The 18,264-nt window shown below is 42.4% G+C and overlaps 1 protein-coding gene across 1 annotated transcript; it reads left to right on the top strand.

Moving 5' to 3' along the window:
• Positions 1-4,851: 4,851 nt before the first annotated feature.
• PINK1 (PTEN induced kinase 1) lies at positions 4,852-16,414 on the top strand. Its single transcript, XM_032779567.2, has 7 exons — positions 4,852-5,183; positions 6,604-6,707; positions 9,145-9,327; positions 10,281-10,444; positions 12,327-12,454; positions 14,114-14,350; positions 14,817-16,414. Exons 1-7 carry the CDS (start codon positions 5,166-5,168, stop codon positions 15,075-15,077), a joined length of 1,095 nt encoding a protein of 364 aa, XP_032635458.1. The 5' UTR covers positions 4,852-5,165; the 3' UTR covers positions 15,078-16,414.
• Positions 16,415-18,264: the final 1,850 nt, after the last annotated feature.

The following is an 18,264-nucleotide window of genomic DNA, read 5'->3' as shown; positions in this document are numbered from 1 at the left end:
CCGGCCCGGCCCGCGAACGGGGCAGCCGGGCTGCGTCCTGCTGGGCCCCGACCCCGGGGCTGCCCCCCCCCGGGAGTGTTGGGGGGACTGACCCGAGCAATACTCCCTTTGGGGGAAGTGGCTGAGCCCAGGCTGCCCCCCCGAGAGTGTGGGGGGGGCTGATCCGAGCAATGCCCCCCGTTTTGGGGGAAGTGGCTGAGCCCAGGCTGCCCCCCCCCGAGAGTGTGTGTGTGTGGGGGGGGTGACCCTAGGAATGATCCCCCATTGGGGGAAGTGGCCAACCCCAGGCTGTCCCCCCGGGAGTGTTTGGGGAGGGCTGACCACAGGAATGCCCTCCCCTTTGGGGGAAGTGGCCGACCCCAGGCTGTGCCCCCCGCCCCCAGTGAGTGTTGGGGGAGACCCTAGGAATGCCCCCCCTTTGGGGGAAGCGGCTGGCCCCAGGGCTGCCTCCCCCAGGATCCTGGAGGGGGACCCAGGTCAGAGCTTGTCAGAAAGGCCTGGTGAGGTGTGGGGGTGATAAGGTCCTAGGGATCTGCCTGTCAGTGTTTTGGGGAGACCTGTTGTGGGGTGTGTGGGGGACCAGGGGATGGTTAGTTCACAGACACTGTCCTGGCAAGCGGAGGAGCCCAGTGCCCCCCACACTGAGCCCCAGGGAGGGTAGGTCCCAGAAAAGGAAATCCCAGTTAGTCCTTTGGGCATCTCCAGTCCAGGCAGACATGGGATCCCATCGGGGTTGGTCTCCTGGCGAGGTGATAGAGGAGGAATGTGTTGTCTGTTGAGGGACTAGCCCCATTTGCACAGAAGCATAGTAAGTAGGTGGGGGTCCAAGCAACAGGGCTAAGGACTGACTTAGCACTGAGATTTCACCCCCCGCCCTCCCAGCACTGGTGAGGGTCCCTATACGCTAGGGCTTGGGCATGCTGGTGCCACTGCCCATGCTAGATAAGTGGAGACTGACAGTCTTGAGGGCTGTCAGACCAGCACCTTTCACCAGCTCTAAATACACTTCTATAAAACCTCCTTTTCTCTCTTAAGGCATTTTCGTTTTCCTCTACTGCTGCCCCCACCCCATCCTCATCCATTATTTTGTAAACTTGTTCTCCCCTGACTTCTTAAATACTGTACCTTCCAATTTATTTTATTTAGTGTAAGTTAAACTAATATGAGAGTGTCTACACACACAGTTGCTTTAATTAAATTGGTGTAACTTCAGAGCTTTAGTGAGACTTTGTTGAGACTTTGTTTGTAAACTAGGGCTGTCAAGCATTTAAGAAAATTAATCATGATTAATTGTGCGATTAAACTGTAATAGAACACCGTTTATTTAAATATTTTTGGATGTTTTCTGCATTTTCAAATATATTTCAATTACAACACAGAATACAAACTGTACAGTACTCATTTTATATTTATTTTTATTACAAATATTTGCACTATAAAAAACAAAAGAAATAGTAAATTTCAATTCACCTAATATAAGTACTATAGTGCAATCTGTTTATCATGAAAGTTGAACTTACAAATGTATTATGTACAAAAAAACCCTGCATTCAAAATAAAACAATGTAAAACTTTAGAGCCTACAAGTCCACTCAGTCCTACTTCTTGTTCAGCCAATCACTCAGACAATCAAATTTGTTTACCTTTGCAGCAGATAATGCTGCCTACTTCTTGTATACAATGTCACCTGAAACGGAGAACAGGTGTTTGCACGGCACTGTTGTAGCCAGCATTGCAAGATATTTACATGCCAGATGCGCTAAAGATTCATTTGTCCCTTGATGCTTCAACCACCATTACTTGCATCCATACTGATGATGGGTTCTGCTCAATAACAACCCAAAGCAGTGCAGACCGATGCATTTTCATTTTCATCAGCTGCCACCAGCAGAAGGTTGATTTTTTGTTTTGCTGGTTTGGGTTCTGTAGTTTCTGCATCAGAATGTTGCTCTTTTAAGACTTCTGAAAGCATGCTCCACACCTCATCCCTCTCGGATTTTGGAAGGCACTTCAGATTCTTAAACCTTGAGTCGAGTGCTTCACAATGGTATCTTCTTTGCATTTTGTCAAGATTTGTAGTGAAAGTGTTCTTAAACAACTTGGTGGGTCATCATCTGAGACAGCTATAACATGCAATATATGGCAGAATGTGAGTAAAATAGAGCAGGAGATAATACAGTTCTCCCCCAAGGAGTTCAGTCACAAATGTAATTAACACTTATTTTTTTAACGAGCATCATCAGCATGGAAGCATGTCCTCTAAAACGATGGCTGAAGCATGAAGAGGCATATGAACCTTGCATATAAATATTTTGCGATGCCAGCTACAAGAGTGCCATGTGAATGCTTGTTCTCACTTTCAGGTGACAACGTAATTAAGAAGTGGGCAGCATTATCTCCCATAAATGTAAACAAATGTTTCTCTTAGCGATTGGCTGAATAAGAAGTAGGACTGAGTGGGCTTGTAGGCTTTAAAGTTTTACATTGTTTTGTTTTTGAGTTCAGTTACATAACAAAAAAATACATTTGTAAGTTGCATTTTCATGATAAAGAGATTGCACTACAGTACTCGTATGAGGTGAATTGAAAAATACTATTATCATTTTTACAGTTCAAATATTTGTAATAAATAATATAGTGAGCACTGCACATTTTGTTTTTTGTGTTGCAATTGAAATAGACATTTGAAAATGTAGAAAAACATCAAAAATATTTAAATTTCAATTTTTATTCTATTGTTTAAGAGTGCGATTAATCGCGATTCATTTTTTTAATGCGATGAATTGACAGCCCTAATGTAAACCAGGCCTTGGGCCCTGCTGATGTTGTCACATCCATGCATCTCGACTCCTGTACTTGTGCAGGTCTCATTGCAGGATAGGAGTTTTAGTTTCCTTTCTGAGGTATATGCCTGTCATAGGGTCTGGTCTCAGTCTCCTGGGAGCAACCACATTCGTGTATTGGGCTTCAAGGACCCACACTGTTCCATAGGGGAAGGCCCACGGACTCCAAGACTGGGCCTTTGGCACCAGTATTTCCTGTCTCTCTCTCTGGCTCCCTGCAGGGAATCCAGCCAAGCCAGACTTGTGGGAGGCCTGTACTGTGCCCCTTTAGTGCCCAGTGCTCTCAGGGAGTATTTACAGAGACACAAGAAGCCTTTTCAAAGCCAAGTAACCGTTTACTGGTCATCTGGCTACAGAATCTGTAAGTCCTTACGTTAGCACAGAGCAATTAAGTTAAACCATATAGTTCACCCTGGTCAAACCAGTGCCATGATGAGCCAGCCACACTATGATGGACTCCTCTGGCTCTCTCCCTCTGTTTCTCTTTTGTCTCCCCAGTCCAGGCTCCTGTTTTTCCAGTCACCTGACATCTTATTCTCCAGCTCAGTTTCCAGTTCCTGCCTGCCAGGGTTTCCTGCTAAGTGTTGATTGGTGGTTGGGGCATCTCTTTGTCTTGCTGGGCCCTCTGTTGATTTGGATCAGTTTGAGCCAGTTATTTAAGGACTATATTCATTCCTCCCAGACAGCAAGGTGGCTCACTCACGCCTTCTGTCTCTTGTGCTGTTCCAGGAGCTTTGTTGCCCCTTTTGCACCCAGCGGGTACGAATGCCACACTCTGAGGGGTACTGAGGCATGCCTAGGTATCATAAAAACATTACAGAAAATTCCCACTTCATCACAACTAGTTTCTTCAGTGTCTTGATTCTTAATTTCTGATCCCGTAGTCCTCTTCCTCTTCTTTTTGTGTCTATTTCCATTAACCCCCAAACATTTCCCCCGCATTGATTCTCTATCCTCTAACGAACACTCATTTTCAGCTGCCATGAAAGCTTTAGGTCAATGGCATTTTGTCTGTCATTGTTCTTAACTAGGTTTTATTTTTAAACATTTTATTCATTCAGAGAGGGAGGGAAGCACAGTAAAAATCCCTGTTATGGAAGCTCGCCGACCTTTCTCTGCAGACTTTATTTGTTTATGTTGTAGATGTATGGCATGTTTTTCTTTCCCTTCTTCTGTCCAAACACATTTATTTGTTTGTAGTACTGGTTGACAGACACCTTAAATAAAAACGTGTGTTGCTGGTGACAGATTATTTGTTTGCTGGCTTGAATATATTGTCTATAAATGGTTACTTTATGAGTACAAGGCTCTGACTGAATTGCTCGAACTTGTATCTGTTTTCAAATGTGGGTAACCTAATAGTATGTCTGTATCCCATATTTGGATAACTATACCCTCAAAACCCTCGCAGTGTAGACACAGCCTGTACCTGCAAAGAGCTTTTCTCGGCACAACTTATCAGTTGGGCAAGCAATATGAATGATACTGGAAAAAGCCCTTTTAATGCTGGTATAGCTGAGTCTACAGCGGGGCTTTTGTGGGCAGAGAAAGTTGCAAAAAATACCACATCCCTAACTGACAGTGCTCTGCCAGCAAAAGTTTTCAGTGTGAATCTGGGTGTTGTCCCTTTCACTTGTAGGATATGGATAATAATTTACTTACCTTATGCTGCTTTGAGGCTTAATATTTATATAATGCTTTGAGATCCTCAGATAAACGATGCTACAAAAGCACAAAGAATTATATGTTTTATGTACCTATATTCGAATCTGAAGCATGCACATGCAGGATTTGGATGTCGTGATTTGTAAAATGGATCCACCATGTGTTTTGTAAATGCCCAGCTGGATTGTAGTTTAACATAATAGAAGATACAAAGCTTTCAAATGCTGCCAGTGCTGGCCATGTGGTATATATCCTTGTATGCACACCCTGGAGCACATACAATCATATCATTTAACATAGCAAAGTATTTCTCTGTTTTTTAAAGTGTTGCATAATTGAGTGATTTTTTCACTTTCCTTTCAGACCATATTTATTGGAAAGAATAAGCCACTGAAAGATCCACTGAGCACTTTCCGCTGGCAAGGCTTCAAGCTAGAAGAGTACCTTATTGGGCAACCCATTGGGAAAGGGTGCAGTGCTGCTGTATATGAAGCAACTATTCTGTTGTCTTCCAACTACCAAAGCAGTGAAGACAGCAAGCCTTTAGAAGGAAAGACTCCAGATACAGAGTGGGATCATGGCTCAGATATCCAGGCTGCAGAAGCAAAACCTATACAAACAAACCAGCAAAGAGCTGCTTTCCCATTAGCTATCAAAATGATGTGGAACATTTCGGTAAGGAGTTAGTCTGTAGTCTTCCTGTTTGACACTTGCAAAATCTGAGTGAAATGTTTACCACGGATGTGTTGAAAGCTCTAATTATTTTGTGCACGATTAGTACATTGGAACAAAGTTGTTGATATATAGCAATGGAAACACAGATTGTTCATGAACAGTCACTCAGCGAGGTAATTAATGCTCATCAAAAATCTTCCTATGGGAGTCAGCATCAGCATGACATTTGTGTGGTACTGCTGGTTTGTCTGCTGCTTCTTGACAATATTGACAGTGTTTTCTGGGAAAAAAATTATGAAACTTGGAGAAACATTAGGAACTAGCAGAAAATGGAAAAACACTGCTAAAGGAGTTTGAGGAATCACTGCTTCTAGAGATACTCAAGGATACAACTTAGGTGTCCATTTGCTCGAGACATTTTAGGTATGATAGGTAAATTACCCACTGGAGGCCCCACACAATTAGGTGGGCGGACCAGATCTCTTTTCATAAATTTCCTCCAGCCCAAATGATTCTGTTATCAGCCATATCCCAAAGTAACTATCCCAGAGACTCAGAGAGCTATCGTTCTTTTCTCTATGGAAAATTCACTGTATCCATTCTAGTCTGCAAACAACTGAACATGAGGACATAGGCACTGAGTTTCTAATCTGCTGGGGGTGCTCCCCCGGCTCCGCTCAAGCCCCGCGCCCACTCCACCCCTTCCCCCAATGCCCCACAGTGGCCCTGCTTCTCCCCACTCCCGTTCCACCCCCACCCCTTCTTTTCCCATCCTACCTCTTCCCTGCCCAGTTTTGCCCCCTCCCCCGAGCACCCTGTGCCCTCCTGCCCTCTCTCTCCAGCACCTCTTGATGCCACAAAACAGCTGATCCATGGCAGACAGCAGGTGCAGAAAGGTAGAGGGAGGCGCTGATCGGCAGGGCCTGCCAATGGGCAGGAGGCGCTGGGGAGGGGGAGAGGCTTTGGTGGGCAGCTGCCGATTGGTACTAAGCATCCACCATTTTTTCCCCATCCACAGAGTTGGCGCCTATGCTTGAGGAGTCTTCCAGACTAATGATTCCTTAAATCTGTTGGGATTCATAGATTTTTTTTGTTTAAACCTGGAATGGATCATTATGATCATCTATTCTGACCTTCAGCATAACAAAGGCCATAGAATTTCCATCAGTAATTCCTGAATCAAACCAGTATCTTGTAGCTGAGCTAGCATATATTTTTTAGAAAGACATCCAGTTTTATTCTGAAAATTTCAAATGATGAGGAACCCATTATACTCGTGCTGTTAAAAATTACCCCTTATTTCTAGTCTGAATTTACTTAATGTTAGCTTCAGGGTTATCTGCTTCCAGTTTTGGTATTTAGATTGGATGATTTTAAAGCTCAGGTTTGAAAACAATGTTTTATGTAACTGCTGTTGTAGGCTGGTTCTTCAAGTGAAGCTATCCTCAGCACCATGAGACAGGAACTCGTTCCGGCGAGTGGTTCTGCCTTATCCGGGGAATACGGAACTGTTGCTTGCCACAGGTATCTTTTATTAGTAGATGCTTTTATTGGTCCTTACTGGTGATCAGAGAGCCTTTATTAGCATGTTCTAAGAAAACAAGTTTATTATAAGAAGCTGTGAAGCCCATACATTTCAGCTACAAAAAACTGGAAAATCAACTTCCCCTTTCGCATGGGGGGGGAGGGATAGCTCAGTGGTTTTAGCATTGGCCTGCTAAACCCAGGGTTGTGAGTTCAATCCTAGAGGGGGCCATTTAGGGATCTGGGGCAAAAATCTGTGTGGGGATTGGTCCTGCTTTGAGCAGGGGGTTGGACTAGATGACCTCCTAAGGTCCCTTCCAACTCTGGTATTCTATGAGTCTATGTCTATCAAGACCTGAGTTCAGGGTGCCATGTTTCCCTGCAATGGCAATTGTCATCACTAAAATCCCCCCAAAAGATGGAACAGTACTGATACATTCAGGATCTGAGGCACCTTTCATCCAAATCCCAATGTGGCTTACACATTTTACTCATTGTACTAGTAAATTGCACAATATGTGTGGAAATCATGTCATCAGACCTCTGAAATTCAGCAGTGGTTTAGAGTGCACAGGCATATCACAGAGAATCTAAATAGAGGAAATTAAGAGAAAAGCTGCATCCACTTGATGCTTCGTAGGGGATTTAATGAGGGCAGGATCTAAACACTCAGTCTGGACCTTGGCCAGAATACTGGGGTTGACTCTTCTAACTCTTCTCTACTTGCCCTCCATAAAAGTAAAAAGGCCATGGAATTATTAGTGACCACAAGTGGTCAGGACCGCTGCTGTACATTTCAGCTAAATGATGGCACCTCCGGGGGTACAGGGTACCCTAAACATTGTTTTGGAGAATTCGTTCCTAGTGATTTGGAGGAGAGAATACCACCATATCTGTTTGTTTCTACAGCACCTAGCATAATGGGGCTCTGGCCTGTGAGTGAGGCCCGAGGTGCTGCGGTAGTTGACAACAACATGTCAATGAATTTTACTCAGTACTGACCAGAAACAAAAGTGAAAATGGCTTACTCTGTTTTCACATACTGAGCGAAGAGAAAAGTAAATAAATACAGGGAAGTAAATTAGAATTTTAAAATTCTTTCAGTTTTGTCATCTAAAATGTGAACACAGGAAAATGTTGTGTTATTTTTTTAATCAGTATCCTTTTAAACCCCCCCCCGCCCCAGTTTAAACAATGTGCTCCAGAATCCAGATCAACTGTTTTACATTTCTGCCAGTACAAATAAACAATAAACACTCATAAGTATGTAGCTTGCCCAGCAGTGTAACAGACAAAGCAGACAGATATTTTGCATTCAGGGGATGAGAGGAAAGAGACGTCTGTTTTGCTCTAGATACGTGTGCGTAGCTCTCATTCGTTTTAATGGGTACTTACTGTGTACATCAAAGAATAGATTTCCTGGTTTGGTATCCCCTTGATCTGCTTCCAGTATAAAGTCATTTTTTTTCAAAGCCAGTCCTAGTTTTCTCCTTAATCTTACTGAGAGTCAAGTCTCTTTCACTAACTCTACTCCTCTGTTAATTATTTAGAACACTAACACTTAAAGGGTTATTTTGGAGACTTAATAGGTTGTTTTGGAGTAAACTGTTGGCTCATGTTCAGCAATCAAATTTGTGGAAAATTCTGTTTTCTCAATGTAATCTTTTTTTAAATAGCCAATACAGTAAATGTTTTGAATGCCCTCTACTGGTGTAACATTAAACTGCACCTCGTAGAAAATAAAGGTTGATTGTTTTGGGTTATTAGAGCAAGAGAATCTAATACATTTGGTGGAAAGGGCCAAGTTATAGTTTTAATTATGGTCAGTGGGTTAGGTCTGTAAAGCTAAAGTCCATTGACTACCCTTGATCTGCAGTGGATTGCCCACTAATAACAATAGGAGTGGGGATTTGCAAGAAGTCTGAATCATGCCGGCAGATGCTGGTGTCTGTATGGAGCGCTGTTTATCTCAATGGGACTCCATTTAGGCAATGAGTCTACTTTGTGGACCACTATTGAAGTCAGTGGGATTTCATGTGAGGGCAGGAACCTGCCTGTATGGATTACTTTGCAGAACTGGGGCTTGGTTAGGAAAGTTTCTGTTGAACAATTCTTAGAATTGTTTGTAAACTTGTGGTATCCAGAGCTTTTCATGTTTGAGAGTGGTTGAGTATTTTTTACAGACATTTTTAAGGTACATCTTGTTTTGAACTGCACTTTCTAACCTTAACTGTAACTTGCCAATATTGTTTGTTTTTAGAATGAGTGAGTTTATAAACTGCTTTGGGATCCTTTAGGAGGAAAATTGCTATATTAATGAAAAATATGATTTTAGTAAGAATAACAAAAATGAAAGTATCTCTAATTCACCATCCTACCATAGCTGTTGGGTTTTAATTTCTTTGTCTAATGTGATACATAAATTATATTAAAACAGGAGACCTGTCTTTGGGAAGAAGAAGTTGAAACCTCATCCGAATATAATCCAGGTGATCCGAGCTTTTACATCCTCAGTTCCTCTGCTACCTGGAGCATATGTGGATTATCCAGATGTTCTCCCATTAAGTCTGAACCCCAGTGGGATCGGTCACAGCCGCACGCTCTTCTTAGTGATGAAGAAGTAGGTAGAGATGAGTTTTGTAAGTTACTCAGATTTCTAGTGTGATTGTGCTGTGAGGCTCTGTAGTCTGCAGCTGCCGGCTAGCCAACACAAGGCCTTGTGAAGTCTTCGCCTGGCTCATTGCCATTGATCAAAGCACACTTTTTAAGAAATATCCTGTGATCTTTCCCCGTTCCTGAGGTTTTAACTCTTGTCAAACAGTGAAGGCTAGTTGCTCTTTTTAATAATTACTTTAATTAACTCATTTTAGAAACTTCAGACACTTTTCAGATATTCTGGTTCTCCAACACTACCTTCTCAGCTGCACGTGAAGGCAAAGTTAAAGCAAAAATGACTCATCAGGACCCAGTAACTCTGGGCTTTCTCTTTCTTTCTGATCAGCTGTTGCTTTTCAATTGAGACACAGCCATTAGACTCCAAATTATTCCTCCATTTTTATAAAACACTTTGTAGGGGGATATCTTCATTTCCCCCACTTCTTGCTATTTTGACCAACCTGACTCCAGAAAAACTCTTCCTTCTCTGAATCATATCCCTTCCCACCAAGTCTGTCTGTTGTGTAAGAACACACTTCCCTCTCTTTCCTTCAGAATACAAAGGAAGATACAGAAGAACCCTCTGTAAATAAAATACCTAAGAAATCTCATTGTATACCCTGTGAGCCTCCTGCTTTCAGAGAGGATGCTTTTATTTCCAGTTCTAGAAGTATGGATGCCCTGATGGAGATGCCAGATTTCAGACAGTATGCCATGCATCAAAACATGAGCAGACATTTTTGTGTACTGGGGATGAGGGGGGAAATGGGGTTGGTTAAGGAATTTGGGATGTTTAGAGAGAAGTTAGTAAATGTAACAGTGAAGTATCTCCAGGCAGATGCCACTAATGTTGAACTGAATATTTGCTTTACAGCAGTAGAATACTGAATCAAATATTGTCTTTCTCAATCTGTCCAGTTATCCATGCACCCTGCGTCAGTACTTGAACGAGAAGAGTTCAGATGCCCACCTCAGCACCTTGATGATCTTACAGTTACTGGAAGGCGTGGATCATCTTGTTCGACATGGAATAGCGCACAGAGATTTAAAATCTGACAATATCCTAGTTGAATTGGATTCTGGTATGTAGCTTGCTGAGTCCAGCTGGAGATGAATAGGGAGTTTACAAAAGTAATTTGACTTGTATTGGGACTCGTGCTACTAAGTCACTCAGGCTATGTCTACACTACTGTGGTAAGTCAACCTAAGTTACACAACTCCAGCTGCATGAATAACATATCTGGAGTCGACGTAGCTTAGGTTGACTTACTGCATTGTCTACACTGCGCTGGGTCGACGGGAGACACTCTCCCATTGACTTACCTTACTCCTCTCAGCCCTGATGGAATACCAGGGTTGACTGAAGAGCGCTCTGCCATTGATTTAGTGGGTCTTCACTAGACCCACTAAATTGACCCCCAGTGCATCGATCGCCAGAACATCGATCCTGCGGTAGTGTAGACATAGCCTTAGATGCTTTTGAAAATCACATCCATGGTGTTTAATGGGGAAGAAAGTAAGCCTAGATGTTACAGACTTTGTTTAGGGGGAGTCAAGACTCCTAGGTTCTGTTCTTGGCACTACCACATGCTGCTGTTGTGACATTGGAAAGTCACTTATCCTCTCTGTGCCTCGGTTTTCCCATCAGTAAAATGGAGATAATGCTTCCTCGCCTCACGGGGGTGTTGTGATATTTGTTCAGTGTCTGTTACATGCTTGGAGATCATCAGATGAAAGGTGCTATGTAAGGACAAAGCACTGTTAACAAGATATGTTGCAAAAATTACTAAGTGAACGACTGCTTAAACAGAGAGCAGAAGGGCATGCATTAGCCTGCACCGCAACATTTATGATGCATTAGCTCTATGCCCATGGTCTCTGTGATCGTAACTTGCCAGGCAGCACTGAGCAATTTCTAAAAATCCCACAGCAGACATAGGTTAATGATATTGCACCTTCAGATCATTAAACATTAGCTGAGACTAGAGGGAATAACATTTTGTTGTTTTGGTGTCACTCTCTTTAACTGAAATGTTAATTACCTGAGCACTGTTTCGGTGTGACTTGAACTGAACAAGGAACAATAGTGAGTGCCTAGATCTGTGTAATTAAAAACCCTGCTGTAGCTGCTGTAGAAGATTTTTAGAGGTCCTACTAACATAGGTTTCGTTTTCTTGAAGCCTTGTTAAAACTATACTGAATGCAGATGGTAATGATTAAAAATTCAGTCTCTGGAAATCAATTGTTCTGTTTTGCAATGTTTGACTTGTCATCAGGAGAGTAACCATTAACTAGCTCAAACAGTTGCAGGCTCGCTGACTCTGTATCTGCTACAAATTAAAAAAAAAAAAGTACTAAAGATTCCTTCCATCCCTGATTAATTCTTAATCTTGTGTATCTTCTCTGAAGTCAGAGTGGGACTCAGTCAGATCTGGCACATCAGTCTCTATTTTCCTATCACTCAGTGGCAGCTCCAATTCTTACACTGCGTTTTGGATGTAGGAATATGCTTCCATTCTGCCCATCTCTGCTGTACATTTGTACTATACCTCACTCACTGGGTGTCAGCGTTATGATGGAAGCTGTTTAAATGAACAAGAGTGTTTTGCTTCATGCAGCCTCAGAAACCGAAAGTATGTGCGAAGTGTGGGTCCCAGGCTGCTGAATTTGGGAGAATCACTGAGGTGTCTGTGAAAACTCTGAATGGATAACTAATTCCTTATACAGAGAAATGGGCAAATGTTTTACTTTACATATGTCACCAGTGTTCTAACTTGTAATACTGAAGAGAGGAGATGCAGAAATGGTCTGTGGTAATATAGACTCCTGTAAGGCTTGAGACTGCTTGTGCTGATTAATAGTCAGTCAGTTTTCTAATATGATGTGTGGTATCTAATATGGCCAAATATTATACACTGCACATGTCAGTTGCATGCTAACTTGGTTAACCTGTGATGTTTACAGCTGGCTGTCCCTGGCTGGTGATCACAGACTTTGGTTGCTGTTTGGCAGATGAAAATATTGGCTTGAGATTGCCTTTCACCAGCTGGTATGTGGATCGGGGAGGCAATGGCTGTCTTATGGCACCAGAGGTAATTCCTCATCTGTATGAGTCTCAGTAAGTAATTATAGCCTGTATTAGGTAGGTATATATGTGTAGTGCTGTTGGAAGTATAGGATCCAGTAAAGTCCATTAACATAAATAGGAGCAGGGTTAGGTCCAAAGTAATGGATTTGGGGAACGCCAAACCTTCCCCTTTGCCCTATATACCTTCCGCACCACAAAATGAGAAATTTGAATGCCATTCAGACACATCGATATTAGTCAATACTTGGTAAAAGCCTTTTCGTTATTGGTTATCTTGCCATTCTTGCCTAATACTATGCCCAGTAACTTGCTACATTGGCTGCTACAGGTTGTTGTGGGTGTGGCATTGTCTGTCTAGTTTATCTCCCCATGGAACTTCCTGCCATGGAGTGCCATCTCCAATAGCATTGCTTGGAGGATTCATGGTCTGGTTGATTGGCACTACCATATGGGTTAAATGCCTCTGATACAAACATCAGAATGGCTACACTGGGTCAGACCAATGATCCATCTGGCCCAGTATCCTGTCTTCCAACAGTGGCCAGTGCCAGGTGCCCCAGAGGGAATGAACAGAACAGGAATCCTCAAGTGATCCGTCCCCTGTTGCCCATTCCCAGCTTTTGGCAAACAGACGCTAAGGACACCATCCCTGCCCATCCTGGCTAACAGTCATCGATGGACCTATCCTCCATGAATTTCTCTAGTTCTTTTTGGAACCCTGTTATAGTCTTGGTCTTCACAACTTCCTCTGGCAAGGAGTTCCACAGGTTGACCGTGCGTTATATGAAAAAATACGTTTTGTTTGTTTTAAACCTACCACCTATTAATTTCATTTGGTGGCCCCTAGTTCTATCATATCTCCCCCTTAAGCCTCTCTTTTCCAAGCTGAAAAGTACCAGTCTTATTAATCTCTCCTCATACAGCAGCTGTTCCATACACCTAACCATTTTTGTTACCCTTTTCTGAACCTTTTCCAAGTCCAATATATCTTTTTTGAGATGGGGCGACCACATCTGATGTTGAATTCATCAAGAGAACACCTTTACAGAACTCTGTGCTGGTCAATCTCCCATTGGTATCTTGAGCAACTGAAAATGGAAAAAAAAAATCAGTGTTACAAGGTGGTAGTTGGTCTTACACATAAAAGTACAAAATTCCAAATTTGGCTGCTTTCCATTCATATGCCCTCTTCTGCTTAGCTTTTTCAAGGGTCTCAGAACAGTAAGTTCTCCTACACAGCATCTGTGTAGCAATTTTTGCATTATTATCAAACTAGTAATTATTCCTCTGCATCCTCTGGGTGGGGGTGAAATTAATTGTGTTTCCTTTCACTCCCCTGTTACCAGTAGTCTTAACATATGGTAAGGGATCTCTAGCCTGGCACCGGTATATTGGGTAGGGATACTTTTGGCTTTCATGCTGTGTGAAATGGAACACCTGGTCCCTTTATAAGGCCACTATCTGGAGTCCCTCTTCAGCTGCCCAAGTAATATATCCCTATAAATACTAAACTGGGTGCAAGCTTTAGTCAGAGGTAAGAACTGAGTTCATGACAATGGAAATGCTGACCTGATGAATAGAAGTAGATTTATCAAAAGGTTAAACAAACTTGTGCTGTGTTTTTCTACCTTCCCATATATTTCCTATGGTCTTTCTGATGCAGGTGGTCACAGCAGTACCTGGTCCAGGTGTCCTAATTGACTACAGTAAAGCAGACGCATGGGCAGTTGGAGCGATAGCGTATGAAATCCTTGGACTGTGTAATCCTTTCTATGGCCAAGGAAGATCCTCTCTGGAAAGCAGAAGCTACCAAGAAGACCAGCTCCCAGCACTGCCAGATACTGTGAACTTCGATGTGAAGCAGGTGGTGAAAATGCTACTTCAGCGGGATCCAAACAAGGTGAGAGACCTCGCGGCTATTGCCGTGAGTGGGGTTTTAACAGGGTGTCAGTTACATAGCAGTCACTTTCCTGGGAGTATTGTGATAAAATAGTTGTACAGTGCCTAGCACAATGGGGTCCTTCACCATGACTAGGGCTCCCAAGCACTGTGTTGGTGGTAATAATAGAAAACTATCGCAGGACTTCAATGAAATCATGATGCAATATAAAGATCTTGGTTTGTGACACTTTTTTGCATATTACAGCGAAGTCATAGTGCGAAAGGGTGGCATGTAATGGAACTTGAGTGACTTGGGAGCTCAAGAATAGTAGCCGGATAGCAACAACCACCTAAAGCCTTTCAATTAGAAGTGAATGTTCTGTGAGATGAGAAGATGCTTGGGAGCATTTCAACAGTATACATCTCACGTGTCTGTTCTAACACCTTTCACGGGCGTTCAGCTGATCTTTCACTTCTCGTTTCAGAGACTGTCTGCTCGAGTTGCAGCTAATGTGCTTCACTTAAGCCTCTGGGGTGAAAATATTCTAGTCCCAAAGAGTCTGAATCTAGACAAGATGATTGGCTGGCTTCTTCACCAATCTGCAGCCACTTTACTGATGAATGGACTGGTGGACAGAAGCAGGGTAGAAACTAAGATGAAGACGTGCTTTTTGGCAAATCTGGAGTACGAAGATCTTTGGGAGGCAGCATTTTTACTGCTCTCTTGGAGAAACCATTCTGTCTGAAGGGTACAATTCTATGTGTGGTCCTGCAGTAGATAAATGGCATTTACTAAAAGCACTTGGGAATCTGTCTAATACTTCTGTCTCTCTGGAAACCTAAAATACTTTAAGGAAAAATATCTGCAGGCCTGGTGTATGTGTTAATGTAAGAGGTTGAGTTTGCCTACAAAAAGCACTAGTATCCAGAGGGTTGTTATCTTACCTATAGAGAAAACAGCACTGAATTGTTATGAGATTTGGTAGGATTTGGAAAACGTTTGAAGGATATCTGGCCGGCTTCATTCACACTGGAGAATTTAGATTTACTGCTTGAAGCAAATTCCTTTACAAAAGAGTTTATGCACTGAAGGAGGTATAACACAGCTGCTCTTTACAGAAAAGCATTACAGTTGCACTTTTGCTAATCATATTGATTTTCTGTTCGAACTATAAAAGAAGTTGAACTGATGGAACAAAATTAAATCTTTGTTTTCTTAAATTTGAAATCAGAATCGTTCTTATTAAAATCATATTCCTCTGTCTCTATGGCTTCATTTTATAAAATGACAGTCAAGAGCATCATGATTGAGCTGTTTATCTGTGAAGAGTCCTGTCAGGAGTTGTGGGGTGGGTTATAAATGCACAGCCAAAGTGCTTATCTAATTATATGTCAAATGCCATATGGGCACTCAGTACAGAACAACTAATTTCTGTTTTGTGGTTGATTTGCTGTAATGACATTTTTATCCCTGCTTCTTATAAGCATAACAATTTGAGGGCCCTTGCCAACTGTAATATCCAAATCTGAATTTCACAAGCCAGGCTAGCGGTGTTAGACGGTCCCTGCATGAGCTGAACTGGAATACCAAATCCAGACATCCCCTGGCTTTTGAGAAGTTTGGATTCAGATCTTGATCCGAACTAAGCAACTGAGTCACATCTCTGATCACAGCAGGTCAGTACTTGAACCATTGAGAGAGCCGTGTGTCCTTTTAGACTGTGTAGATCTAGTTCTTTTAACCAGAACTAAAATTCCTTCCAGGGACATTCTACTGTTTCAGTGTGCCAGGCTCAGAGAGAATTGCATCATGGTTGAGAGAATGGTGAAAGAGGGCGTGGGGTTAATGGCTCTTCTGGTAGTTATGCTTGACTCAGTTCCTTATTATATATACCTGGTTTTCTGTTTCACTACCAGGGCTTATTCTGTGGTTGTAAGAAAAACACTATTTTTTAATCAGCAACAACTGTTTTAGTGAAAATATCATGAGACTTTATAGCTCTGTATTGTGAGTGTTTGAAAAAGTTAGCTAATTTTCCTCTTTGCACAATAAAGTGGTGACTGTGCTGTTGCAATGAATGAATCCACAGTTGCTGTTTTTGTCTCTGCTCACTGTACCAGGCTTAATGCCATAGTGACCTGTGGGTTAATACATATTGGGACTTGGCCTTTCAAATTTACTCGTCTCTTGTATGCTAAATATTTGTTTCGATGTGGTCCTGAAAGCATCATCAGCTCCTTCAAATCCAGCATTCAGGACTCAGTTTATTCTCATACTCCACTACTAAGGATAACCATTAAGTCCAGTTTTCGAAGAGCAGTTCAGCACCGTTTGGGAAACAACCAAGCACCAGGATTGTTCAACATATTCCTGAAAGTTCTGAATGTTTTCTTGGTAACTTGCTTATATTCTTATTTCAAGGAAATCATTAGAACTGTGTGGTGAGACACTGAGAGCTGTCGGTGAATCCCCACACAGTAACAGCTGCCCAAGTAGCATGGGTGTCATAAGTAGTTTTGCAATGCTTTTTAAAATGTTTTATTTCAGGCGTCTTCTCCATTCACTTGTAAAATATAATGGAAATGGCAATTGCAAATTGTATTGCGCTGGAGGAAATCTGCTTACAGAAATTGGCACTATTCATTTTATAATGCAGCCAGTGAGCTATGCGCTTTCATAGTTAACATACCAGAAAGTGTATCAGCTGACTAACATAACCAGCCAACTAATTTGAACCTTTATAGGTGCCATACAACAATACCTAAATGGTCCCACACAGAAGGACCCACAAAAGACACAGAATCTGGGAAGATTCAGGAAAATCAGAGTAAATCCTAGCCCTGGAAAAACAAAACCCTGATAAGTTAATGGTGTTTTGAGCACAAATTGCCATCAGCAGCAATCCCATAACTTGGTAGAGTTCAGTCTAATTCTTCGTGGATGGCAGCACCTACAGGTGCTATCTGTAAATCGGAAGTGGGAGGTGGGCTTTATCCCAGGCTGAAAGGGCCTTGGAAAAATTCACTGCAGGTTTGTAGACTATGGTTGTTTACTATGGAGTCTACCTTGCGTTTAGTAGGGCAGGGCTCTGCTTCAACATAATATCCATGTTGATAGGATGTTTCTAGCCACGCCCACTGCCAGTTACCAGGACTGTGATAGGTAGGAGTTTTTATCCAATTTGGCTTTTGAGGCTCTTAACCTTTTTTTCATTTATTTTTTGCTTCAAAGTATGGCTTATGACCTGTTGTTCCAAGCAGGAGGTGTTTCCTGAAACATCCCATTCTGTGCCCCCCAAGGGTGGGGTGCCAGCATCTCCAACAGCCTGCAAGATAACAGCACGGAACTGGACAAATCTTATCAATGTTTCCATGATAAATGTGGATAGTGGAACAGTAACTAATTGTCCTGAATATAAAGCTGGGTTGGATCTCTCCCCAGCACACACAGCTGCTCTGTATTATGTAACACCCTGTAGAAAAGTGGTTCTCAAACTTTTATACTGGTGACCCCATTCGCACAGCAAGCTCTGAGTGCGACCCCTCCCCCCCTTATACATGAAAAACACTTTTAAATATCTTTAATACCATTATTAAATACTGGAGCAAAGCGGGTTTGGCAGTGAGTCTGTTAGCTTTGCACCCCCCTGAGTTTGAGAACCCTGCTGTGAGAAGATCTGAGGCTAGTTACCTCAACATGGCACTGCTGATAGTAGTTGCATATCACTCCTGAGTTGAATCTCTGTTGATGCTAGAGATTTCAGCTTGCACTGAGGCTAAACACTTCACTTTTCTGTAGCTTTTCAACGCCCAGCGTGTGAATTATAGACTCAGACTTTAAGTCAGAAGAGACCATTATTCATCTAGTCGCCACCGCACACGCAGCCACAGAATCTTTTACCCACCCATCCTGAGTCCAACCCCTAATTATTG

This window comes from Chelonoidis abingdonii, chromosome 23 (assembly GCF_003597395.2).
Source record: "Chelonoidis abingdonii isolate Lonesome George chromosome 23, CheloAbing_2.0, whole genome shotgun sequence".
NCBI lineage: Eukaryota > Metazoa > Chordata > Testudines > Testudinidae > Chelonoidis > Chelonoidis abingdonii.
This window is presented reverse-complemented; position numbering and strand designations above follow the sequence as displayed.